Raw genomic sequence first — 10,993 nt, 5'->3', positions numbered from 1 at the left:
ATGTGAGGAATGGGGTGAGGCCGGCCCTGGGTCGGTGGATAGCGAGTACCTGAAGCGGGCGTCATACGCCAACGGAAGTTGGACAACGGTGGGAGGGGTATCGTCGGTGGCTTCGGCGGTGGGGGCGGGGGAGGTTAGTGCGGCAGGGAGTGGGAAGGGGGGCCGGAATACCCTGCACAAGGCGCCGCCTGTTTCGATGGCGCAGACGCAGACGCAGGCGCAGGGCCAGGGGTTGGGGTTGATGCAGCAGCAGCAGCAGCAGCAGAGTAAGCGGCCGGTGCCGGCGCCGCTGAACTTGCAGCAGCACGGGGGTGCTGGGGCGGGTGCGGGGCTGCCGCCGTGTGCGTTGCCCGTGTCGTTGGTCTCGCCCGGGTTTCAGTCGGACGCGGATTCGAGTACCGGGGGGAAGGGTGCCAAGGCGACGCTGTTGCAGAGGATGGGGCTAAGGAGGAAGTTTAGCGGGTTGGTGATGTGGGACAAGGACCGCGGCGGGCGGGAGGTTGGCGTGGAGGGGTGAAGGGCTGCGGCGTGGTTGGTTGGTTGGTGCTTGCGCTGTCTCAAACAAGAGAAGATCTGTCTATCCCTATGTATGATGCGAAGAGATACCCTGTATGTACATATGTGCCATCACTGGATAGCGGGGGGGTTGTTGTTCTTGGGGCTGGTTGGGGGACTGGACACAGGCGTAGGGAAGCAATTCCGTCAAGGCGCATTCTTTAGATAATGAACTGCATGAATGATGAATATAAAACCATAGTCATGGTATTTAATTCTCTTAAGCGTTGAAAAGCAATGTGGCGCTGCTGGTACAATTATCAACTGGCCTTCTCATGCTCCTTGAGGTGCACCGGCTGGCGCCCCGGCGACGACCACCTCCCTCTGTCGCTTATCCACGCCCAGCCACAGGAGGTCTGGACGACTGTAGTGGCCAACGACGTCCAAGAAGCCCCTTGTTGCCACCACCTTGCTAAGGTCCAGATCTGCAAACACGATGCCCTCGACCACGCCCGTCCCGTCCCCAAGAGGTTCCGTCAAGCGTCGTCCGTCCGGGGCGATGACACAGCTATGGCCACCGCCCGGTTGCGAGCAGACGATTCCTTCCTGCGTCTTCATCAGCTCGATGCTCTTTTGCGTGCACACCGCGGTGCTATGAAGCACAAAAGCTGCACTCTCGATGGCATAGACCTGGCTGAGCGCTTGACAACCCTCAGCCGACATACTCCACAGGCCGGGATAGTCGGGGGCCGGCATTGGCGCGATGGGCGGCCACATGGCCACATGGATGGCCTCGCCCTGGGAAATGGTGTGGTACTTGAGCAGCGGCTGCGTGTGCTCCCAGCAGGCTAGGCATCCGACCTTGATCTTGCCGTACTCGGGGCCGAAGTCGACCTCGGCGACGTTGTTCAGGTCACCACCGGATCCGTCGCCGAAGACGGTGCGCTCCATGTGGGTGGGCTTGATCTTGCGTCGGTGTAGGAGGAGCTCGCCCTGCGGGGAGATGATGGCCTGGGAGATGTAGACACTGTGGGAGGCGCTCTGCTCGGCAAAGCCGAGGACCACGGCAATGGACTGCTCCCTGGCGGCGGCCTTGACCAGGTCCATGGCCGGTGAGTGAACTGGCAGCGCATTGTAGGTGTATCGCGTCTGCAGCTCGACATCGACCGGGCGTGCCCTGTATTACATATTACCTACATTTAGAGGACAACCCGGAGACTCGACATGATGGAAGGGACTTACCAAATCCACGCTGGGTAGCCGGGAAGCCAGCATTCGGGGAAAGCGACAAGCTTTGCTCCATCTTCAGCGGCATCGGCGATAAGACGGCAGGCTTTGTCGATGGAGGCAGATAAGTCGAGATAGACGGGCTCCGACTGGATGACGGCAACTCGAATCGGCGTGACCATGGCGATAGGTTAATGATACCGGGGTACCCAGGTACGTGGGTTGGCGATCTCTTGAGTGCCCTGCGAAAACACGAATATCTGGTCCCGACTCGAATTCCCCTAACAGATAGGTAGGTACCTAGGTACCAGGGAGTTAGGTATCTAATTAGGCGAAACGACTGGAAAAGTCCCCCAATTTCCCAAAGTCTAAAGAAGGACGAGGTATGAACACCTGACGTAGTATTACCGTACAAACCTGGGGGTTTAAGTTATAAGTTTAGAACCCAAGTTGAAATGCGTTGGGATCGATCCAGGTTTTCAAGGGCGGCTGAGCGGGAAGGGTCCCTTGCTGTGGGTTGTGTGCGGAGAAGATGTGTGGTCATGCATCAGCCAGACGCGAGGAAGCAACACTGCCCGTCTTTCCCTCGAATCCTTTCCCCTCACGGCAGGTTGGTCCCTAACCACCACATATGCCGCACCACCAATGGTAGCTGAATGTAAAGTTCCGTACTGCCGTTGCTGTTAGTTAATGCGGTATCACACAAACTCGGATGGAAAGGACAACACGCGCGGAGGATCATACACTTTCTGTGGTTTCTCCCCTTACGTGGCTTAAGCGGCATGTGTGTGGTTGGTGGTGACCATATCCAAAAGGTGACACGAAGTCAAATATTATCATGGAATGATGTTGCCGATGGGTGCCCAGTGCACTGCCCACAATGATATGTGCCCAACGCCGAAGCTTCGCAGTTTGCGAGTTCCATGCGCTGCCTAGATGCTGCACATCGTATACAAATGGGCCAGTCAGCGCCCAGAAAGGGTAGTGCACATCAAATACATACATGTAGGCTTTCGGCGTTGCTCCAGGCCAACCAACTTCGTGTGATCTCGCCGACTCTCACGAGATACCTGCGCTTAAAGAACCCCGCTTCGAGGTTACACAGTGACACTTTGGAGGCTCTCGCATCAATTGTCGGCACAAATCATACCATTGGATGGTAGGATCGAGTTGGGTTCCGCGGCGAGGAATTAGTCCTCGAACATATAATAATCTGACGAGAACTTGAGAAGTCCAAGGACATTTACCAGAACTCTGACTCCCGGGAGTCACATCACCTCTCATGCCCACGCATCCCCATGGCCTCAACTTTTGACCATGCTTACCTCGGCGATACCAGAACATCTCCAGTGCACCCGCACTCGGCCAGCGCGTCTCCCCGCCGATTTCCAACCCCCTTATCCGTCATACAGTGTACGATTCCCCGAACATGCCTCCCAGCTGGTAATGGCCGTTATTGGTGCGCAATATCGGACGGCCTCGGATGCCGACGGAGCAGCCCAGTCTACGTTAGTGACGTTCCTGACATCCCTGAACAATCCTCCTTCGTTTTTCGAGTGGGCGTCCGTGACCGACAACAAAGGCTTCTACAATATCTCCGCTCTGGCCTACTGGCCAAGCAAGGCTGCCTACGAAACTTGGGCCGAACAGTCCGGGTTCTGGGAGTGGTGGCGGGCGCTTGAGCCTGAGGTCTGCCAGCACGGATGGTTCCTCGAGGTCTTCTTCCCGACCATGGGCCGCCTCGAGACTATCTTCAATACTAATGACTTTCCCGAGGGCTGTGCCCACATAAGGGAGGGTATGAGCGGAGAGATCCAGGAGCATGGCTACTGGGGCAGCATGCGCGACCGCCTTCCGGCTTCTCAGACCGACAGCCTTGCCGGTACCCTGGCCACCGCAGGGGACTTCCAAGGTCCCCATACATCCGAAATCGGTAGCCGAATTAGGATCCTCGGCAAGAAGAACCTGACCGTCATTCGCTCGGGACAAAACTGGCTCGACACAACCCCAGAAGAGCGAGAGCTGTACCTCGACACTATGCACCCAGTGTTGATCAAGGGCATGGACTTTTTGCGAGACCATGGCGACGAGGTTGGCTGCTATAGCTGCCGTTTCATGGAGATTGTTGACCCGATTACGGCAAAGGCCGACAAGGACCGGACTTTTGGGCTGGCCTATTTCGACGACCTTGGCTCGCTCGAGCGCTGGTGCAGAGAGCACCCAACCCACCTCGCCATCTTTGGTGGTTTCCATCAGTATGCGAGGAAACTCAAAAACAATGTCACCCTCCGCGTGTTTCATGAGGTAATGGTTCTTGAGCCGGAGCAGCAGCTCTTTGAGTATGTTGCCTGTCATCCGGGGACTGGGATGTGGAAGACGGGCAGTCAATAGATATTAGGTAGTTTTTGTTATTACTTCTGTGTTCCTCCGAGTCCCTTCCTGGCTCTTCTTACTTTTGTTCTGAGGAGCTAAGTTGTTCCGCCCCATAAAGTGGAAGGCGACGGCACCGCCAAATGAACCATCTTACTGCCCTGCCTCCCGAGGGACTTGGACTTCTTTGCGATTAAACAGAGCGAAGGGACCAAGGTACCCAGGTACCTTCCCGCGCTATATGTATTAGGTCTGCGAGCTTGATTTCCAACGAGGACCACCAACCACCTAACAGGTGGCCCAGTGGTTACTGGCGGTGGTCCTCTAAATCTCGGGCAGTAGTTCGCCTCTTCCATATTCAAATGGTTGTAGGTTCGAGCCCCCGGGGTTTCGGCGCAAATCGCAATTAGGGATTTCGTAACCGGACCACCCTCCCTCTCCCAGGCAGCTGACTTATCGCACCTAGCTGGTATCCAATTGAGAGGGGGCCTGGCCGGTGAGCTTTTGCTATTTTTTGACCACACTCGCTGTCACTACCCGCTGGAACAACCCCGTTGTTTTCGCTTAGCATCGTTGTCGGCATTGGTGACGCTAGGGTGATTTGTGACTTTGATCATCTAACCGGCAACTTAAAGCATCTCGGTAGCCTTAAAGGCCGCACTCTCAACACCCAAATTGCGTTACGGAGAGAGGCTCAACCTTTGACGGTTACTTACAAACGCACGCACCAAGCCATGTCCGCTACATTGTCACAAGGCTCTAACGAGCGTCACGAGGAGGGCTGCTTCGCGACAACGTTTGAGAGAAAGTACTACCACCGAGGGGGTGCCTTCATTAAGCGAAGCCTGCGGCCGAGGGAGTTCCGCACCAACCAGCGGGACGACATCCATATCCCACGCGCCAACGGGGAGCGCATCAAGAACGAGGCCGACACGCTACGCTACATCCGCGAGCACACCAACATCCCCGTCCCCACAGTGTACGCCGACTTTGAGGACGACGGCGCCTATTACCTTGTGGTCGAATACATTGAGTGTGTCTCCATGGCCGACTTGACGGAAGATCAAAAGGAGATGGTGGAGCTGGAGCTGGATGGGCATTTGAACACTCTCGAGGGTCTTCGATCGAACCGGATGGGCGGGCCTTCTGTGACGAACCTACTTCAGGACCCTGTCCTGTTAGGGTTCAGCTTCGGTTGAAGGTAATCTCTCAAGGGTGCTTAGGTTCGGTGCAGCCAAAGGGTGCACAACAAAGACTTGTCTCAACAGTGGGCTTTCGAGCTTGTAGCGAACTGTAGTTGTGATTGCTAACTGGAGAACTCCCAGAGCTCTCCAGAACGGGTGACTATATACTATCTAGGCTTCCTAGGTACCGGCGTACCTTTTGCTGGGAACGTGAGGAACGGTGATCGTTCCTCTCGTTCCAGACTGGATCCTGGGAACGGTAGCCGTTCCCTTCGTTCCTCTGCTGATTGGTCTGAGACCCATTCTTAATGATTGGCTGGGAACGCTTCCCGCGCGTGCCCTCATCGGGGCGTGGTACGCGACCATAACCGTGACACCTTCCGGAATTGTCATCCCGCCATATCGGGTCATGCGGCGGACGGAGAAGGATAGCTGGAACCTGCCGCCTTCGGGGAAGAAGGAATACGTTTTTTGCCACAACGATTTCTCCCAGCACGACGTCATTGTCGACCCGGACACATTGAAGGATAAGGCCATCGTCGACTGGGAGTATGCCGGGTTCCATCCCGACGACTTTGAGATGCTGTTTTACCAAAGGAAGGGCCCTTCGGTTGCTCTGCCGGGCGAGGTGGACGACTCAGCGGCGTTGCTCGAATTTCTCGAGAATCGAGACGAAACGCCTAGAGTGTAGGAAAATCACATTATGGCGTTGTCACAGTCAAGTTATTATTCGGCTGAGACAAGGAAACATCTGTATTCATTGCAAATAGCACTTATGTTCTTCTATTCGGGCGTTGGACTCCAGCCCAAACTTGATTAAGGACTACATATATTTTGGAACTTGACCACACCACTTGGTTGATGGCCCTCTCACTCAGTCCAAACCCGTGTTCTATGAGCAAGTATCACACCTGATGCCTGAAACAGTAAGGTAGCTTTCACTGATGAGTCGACTGGGCAAGAGTGCCTAGCGCAGTCGGCAAGCGTACGCATCTCGAAGACCTAGTGAGGTGCCTGAAAACAGCCGGGGCACTCAGTCTGGGAGGTGGAGGCCATGGTACCGCACTGCTTACACGCAACGATCTTGGAAGGCATTTTGAGAAAGGGCCTGGGGGTTAAAGCGGGATAACTGAATGATGGACCTTGGGTGTTCTGTTTAGGCAGGGGATGATGCTGAAAGATGCTGTTTTGACCTGAATGGTAAGAGTAAGTTGTCTGCATTCACTTAAATATCTTTATTTTCTCCTTCCTTGGCCGTTGATGTCAGAATTCTAAGTAGCAACCGCAACTCAACTCGCCATCAGCGCATGCTGTATTCATTGTGAGTCTTTGTAGATTGTGCCATTGTTACAGGGTTGCCCGATCTCTGTTCAGAGAGAACATTGATAGTTGTGAAAGACACCATACAGCGGCTTTATGGATCATATACCAGCGAAATTAGTGCCGGCACCGCCGTGAAGAAGAATAAAGCTAGGAAGAAAAATGTTTGGATTGTGATGTTTGGAAGTTGGGACAATCCCTGCAGCTCTTGGCCCAGATGCTGAAAAGTGGCGCTCCACAACAAATGGCCCAAGCTCCCTCTTCACGTCTTGATCGACCAAACGCGGCGAATTTTGAGCATCGCAATTGACTGAACTGCATCAACAGCAAATCCAGGCCCGCTAGACTACCCCGATTCGTGCGACGACGAACCCGACCTCAAGTCCGATTCTATTTCCATCAAAGCTTCCATACGTGTGGAATCGACTCAGTACTGCTTCCTCATCACCCACACCCCCGCGATCGCGGCCATGCAGCCCGTTCCCAGGACGCGGCGCGCGCCGCAAAACACCCAACATACGTATGCCTGCTATTGTTGCCCAGATGTACGCCTGGTTTACTAACCTGGGCCTCTTGAGGACGATAGATACTCGCTCGACCGTCGGATATACGATGTGAAGACATACCCTGTCCAGTCGCCCCAGGGAGCGACCATCCTGATTTACGGCCACGAGAATGGAATCACATTGGTTTGGCGCGGCGGTCGACGGCTCAAACCCCCAAAGCAGCCGGTTAACGATAAGAGGAATGGCGCGCACTCGAGCGATGCGGTCATGATTGTCGATTCGGATGATGAGGAGCCGGCGACCGACGCCCCCGTCGACAAACCGGAATTCCAAGACAGCCCGACCGTTGGCGGAGCGGTACCCGAAATCATCCAAACCCTCGATCTTGCCCTCGAAACTGCTGTTCTTCACGTGGCTGTCCTACCCATGCCGGCAAGCACTGCTGAAGATGCCGCCTGGAACGGCGCTGGCATTCTAAGGAATCAGATCGTGTTCGCCGTCACCTGCGCAACCGCCGATGTTTATGTGGTCACAGTGCCATTGACACCCCCTTCCCACGAGAGCAAGGCGAGGCCGGAACTGCGGAAGAGTTTGTTGGCAGGCAATGCAGGCACGGGCGTTTGGGGAGAGACGCTGACTCTGCTGACGGGGCCGAGTCGTCCTTCCGGCGGACTTGCGCTGACGCTGGTGAAGCAAAAGTCGGGGTCACGGAGCAGATCACTAGAACGCCCCGCGTCCCAAGCGGCGCCTGCTACCCGAGCAATTGTTGCAGCACATTCGCGTGAAGCTAGCGGCATATTGCGACTGTGGGATGTCACCTTGGACGCGAAGCCCGGGGTCATCAACCGCGTGGAGCCATTTCAGACCGAATACCTTCCGGCGCCGCTGACAAGCCTTACCTTCAATCCGACGCACATCACCCAACTTCTCGCCATCACATCCTCGCAAGCAGCCCGCATCTACGATTATGCTACCGCCGCGCTCCCCTCCGACGACGCCTCCGAGGGCCCATTCCCCACGCAAGGGTCATGGCTGTTGTCGCTCTATGCCCCTTTCGCTAGGGGGCCATCAATGTCGACCGCTCGGAAACCAATAGTGGGCGCTGAGTGGATTGCCCATGGCCGCGCCGTTTTGGCCCTCCTCGCTGACGGCCAATGGGGAATTTGGGATATCGACGGCGCCAGCCCTTCGGCCAGCGGCTCCGGCGGTCTCTTCAGCAAGGCGAATGCCGGACTGCGGGGCTCCGGAATCACAACCTTTTGCGTTTCGGGGCATCTGGAGGGGACCAGCCCACTTCGGAATCCCGGGACCCAGAAGACGCCTGCCGCGCCGGGGTCAGCAGGCGAGTTTGTGCCCATGACACCTCACACAAGGCGCGACGCCATTGTCTCAGCCGTGATGAGCGGGTCGGAGAGATTGGCGACCGTGCGTGGCGGTGTCACTGTCGCCCAGCTCACGCCGCAAGGAACCGATCCCGGTGATGAGAGTGCTGTGCTCTGGCTGGGGGGAACCGATCCTATCGTCTCCGTCATCCCCATCATCTCTCGATTCTGGGACTCCCAACTGCGCCGTGCAGTCGGCGGCGGCGTCAACCTCTGGAGCGGCGCCCAGCCCACCCGCATGCTCCGCCTCACGGACCTCGGAGCAGGGCTGCTTGGCGAGCGGTGCACCGGTGCAGCTGCTATTCCTAAAGTCAGCGGGATGTCCACCACCAACCACAGCTCCTCCACAGCAAGGGAGAGCACCGGCCCAAGCCACGCCGAGGGGCTACCCGTGGAGGTCCTCCTCCAAGGCGAGAGCCGCCTCGTAGTCGTTCACGAGAGCGAAGACACCGGCTCGCTCACCAACCGCCTCCTCGGCGCGCGCAAGAAGCCCCGCGCCGACCTCGGCCCAACCAGGGCTATCCTAGCCTACCCACCACCAGAGAGGACGACCAGCGCCAATGTGTCGTTCAACCTCAGCATCGCGCCGCAGCGCCAAACCGGCGGTCTGTTCCGGCCCCGCCCGCATCCGTCTGTGGGTGGGTCGTTCGAACAGTCCATGGAGGTGCTGCCGTCGACCGAGTTGCCCGACGAGACGCAGTCAGCACCGTCGAGCCAGCAGGGCCTGATGTTTATCAACGACCTCGACTATGCCGCCGACCAACCCGATGATGAGTTTGAGGTGGCGGGCCGCGATATCGAGCAGGAGCTGATGGATATCATGGATATCGACCGCGAGCTGGAGCAGCTGGAGCACGAGCGCGAGAAGGGGACGAAGAGGGTTTTCTTTGAGGGGGATTAGAATGGTGGGGGAGGGTGACGACCACCGGGAGGTGTCTGGCGAGGCTGTAGGATACCCATCGGGCTACTAATGTTCTCTAGCACGATCATGAGACGAAAATGAAGCATGTTTGAGTCAGCCAGGGGCAATGCCTCTGCAACGTTCCCGGTTTAATTATGTTTCATCCCGACCCCCTCCCCCTCCCAACACATCAACATTCCGCACGGCTTGGTGGAGCACAAGGCGAGATCCATCCTTGATCCAGCTCTGTATTCCGAGCGGTATAATGAACATGGCCCGATCTAGCTGCTAACGCGGCGGGTCGGGTCTGCCGGCATCACCCGAGCGGCTGCTGCGGCAGTGCGCTATTGCATTCTTGACCAAATGTTCTGCCCCGGCCTCGGTCTGTCTGCTCCTATCCTTGGATGGGGGGATGGGGTAACGAGGCTGGGGGGTCGTGGTGTCGGTACATTCCTTCTGTTCCTGGGTTCCGGCTCCTACTTTTGAAGTTTATGACTCCCATACATGTTGCACATCGCATCCATCCGCGCCAAACGCATGTCTCAATAAGTAATCACACCTTCCGCATTGCTCTTCAATTCCATGCCCTAGCATAGCAGCCAACCGGCATGCATTCACGAAGTACCCACTACCCCAGAACTCCTTAATACAGAGCATATCCTACACCCCCACCTCCCCTCCCTTCCCCAACCCCAAACCACCACTCAAACCCCTCTTACCTAACGCATCTTCTCCTTCACCTCCCCCGCCACCTCCCTCGCCTTCCCCTTCGCCTCCTCCTTCACCCCGCGCGCCTCCCCCGCCAGCTCGCTGGCCTTGCCCTTGGCCTCGCCCGCTACCTCGCTCGCCTTGCCCGCCGCTTCGCCCCGCAGCTCGGAGGCCCGCCCCGTCACTTTGCCTTCGGACACTTCGGAGGTGGCTTCTTTGATCTTGTTGGCGTAGGCGGCTGTTGGGAGCAGATTGTTAGGATGGGTTTTTTTAATTGGGTGGGGTGTGGTGGGGTGGGGCGGGGGACGTACTGCCGATGTTGATGCCGTCGACTAGCTTGTCTGAGACCTTGCGGTCAACGGACTTGAGTGTGTCCTTGGCGGCGTCGACGACTGGGGTTTTTTGGTAGCGGGTGGTGGTGGTGAAGGCGGCGCGAGAGAGGGTGGATGTGGTGGTGGTGGTGGTGGTGGTGGTGGTGGTGGTGGTTGCCAGACGCCGGGTGATGGCGGCGGTTCGTGATGTGAGGGCCGACATGGTGGTTGGTTGTTGTTGTGATTGTTGATTAATCTGTGATTGAGATTGGGTATCTGGGTGATGGTATCCCTAGTAATCTGGTGATGGGTGTGCAATGAATTGAAAAGAAAATAGCTCTTGGGAAGCTTTCGGTGGTGATTTAAAGCTCTGGCTTTGGTATCATTGGGGAAGAGTGTGATGATGTCATCAGCCATTGATTGCCATGTTGTGTGTTGGTGCAACCACGACCATGCAGTGGCGGGTTCTCCAATGACGTTCCATGGTGGGGGCGAGATGGAAAAGAGCTGCTGCAACCGGAATTCGGGATTATCACCGAGAAATAGAGTGGCTGAGAATGCGATTTTGTTTGTAAAGGATTGCTCCTCG

General features: G+C 56.6%; 4 protein-coding genes across 4 annotated transcripts in view; 2 read left to right on the top strand and 2 right to left on the bottom strand.

Moving 5' to 3' along the window:
• Window positions 1-517, top strand: part of CHGG_09938 (uncharacterized protein) — a gene marked incomplete at both ends in the record, with an annotated part of 2,168 nt that extends 1,651 nt beyond the window's left edge. The window contains one exon of the mRNA XM_001227864.1: window positions 43-517. Coding sequence (XP_001227865.1) covers window positions 43-517 — 475 coding nt within the window. The remainder of the gene's footprint in view (window positions 1-42) is intronic.
• A 311-nt stretch (window positions 518-828) lies between these two features.
• CHGG_09937 (uncharacterized protein) lies at window positions 829-1,904 on the bottom strand (the record flags this gene model as incomplete). Its single annotated transcript, XM_001227863.1, has 2 exons — window positions 829-1,672; window positions 1,738-1,904. The coding sequence occupies 2 exons, from the start codon at window positions 1,902-1,904 to the stop codon at window positions 829-831; spliced, it is 1,011 nt and encodes a 336-aa protein (XP_001227864.1).
• Window positions 1,905-3,039: 1,135 nt separating this feature from the next.
• Window positions 3,040-9,385, top strand: CHGG_09936 (uncharacterized protein; the record flags this gene model as incomplete). Its single annotated transcript, XM_001227862.1, has 8 exons — window positions 3,040-4,061; window positions 4,661-5,275; window positions 5,461-5,486; window positions 5,540-5,963; window positions 6,204-6,261; window positions 6,437-6,482; window positions 6,924-7,116; window positions 7,183-9,385. The coding sequence occupies 8 exons, from the start codon at window positions 3,040-3,042 to the stop codon at window positions 9,383-9,385; spliced, it is 4,587 nt and encodes a 1,528-aa protein (XP_001227863.1).
• A 719-nt stretch (window positions 9,386-10,104) lies between these two features.
• Window positions 10,105-10,627, bottom strand: CHGG_09935 (uncharacterized protein; the record flags this gene model as incomplete). Its single annotated transcript, XM_001227861.1, has 2 exons — window positions 10,105-10,331; window positions 10,405-10,627. The coding sequence occupies 2 exons, from the start codon at window positions 10,625-10,627 to the stop codon at window positions 10,105-10,107; spliced, it is 450 nt and encodes a 149-aa protein (XP_001227862.1).
• Between the last annotated feature and the right edge of the window lie 366 nt (window positions 10,628-10,993).

This window comes from Chaetomium globosum, genomic scaffold (assembly GCF_000143365.1).
Source record: "Chaetomium globosum CBS 148.51 scaffold_7 genomic scaffold, whole genome shotgun sequence".
Lineage (NCBI taxonomy): Eukaryota > Fungi > Ascomycota > Sordariomycetes > Sordariales > Chaetomiaceae > Chaetomium > Chaetomium globosum.
This window is presented reverse-complemented; position numbering and strand designations above follow the sequence as displayed.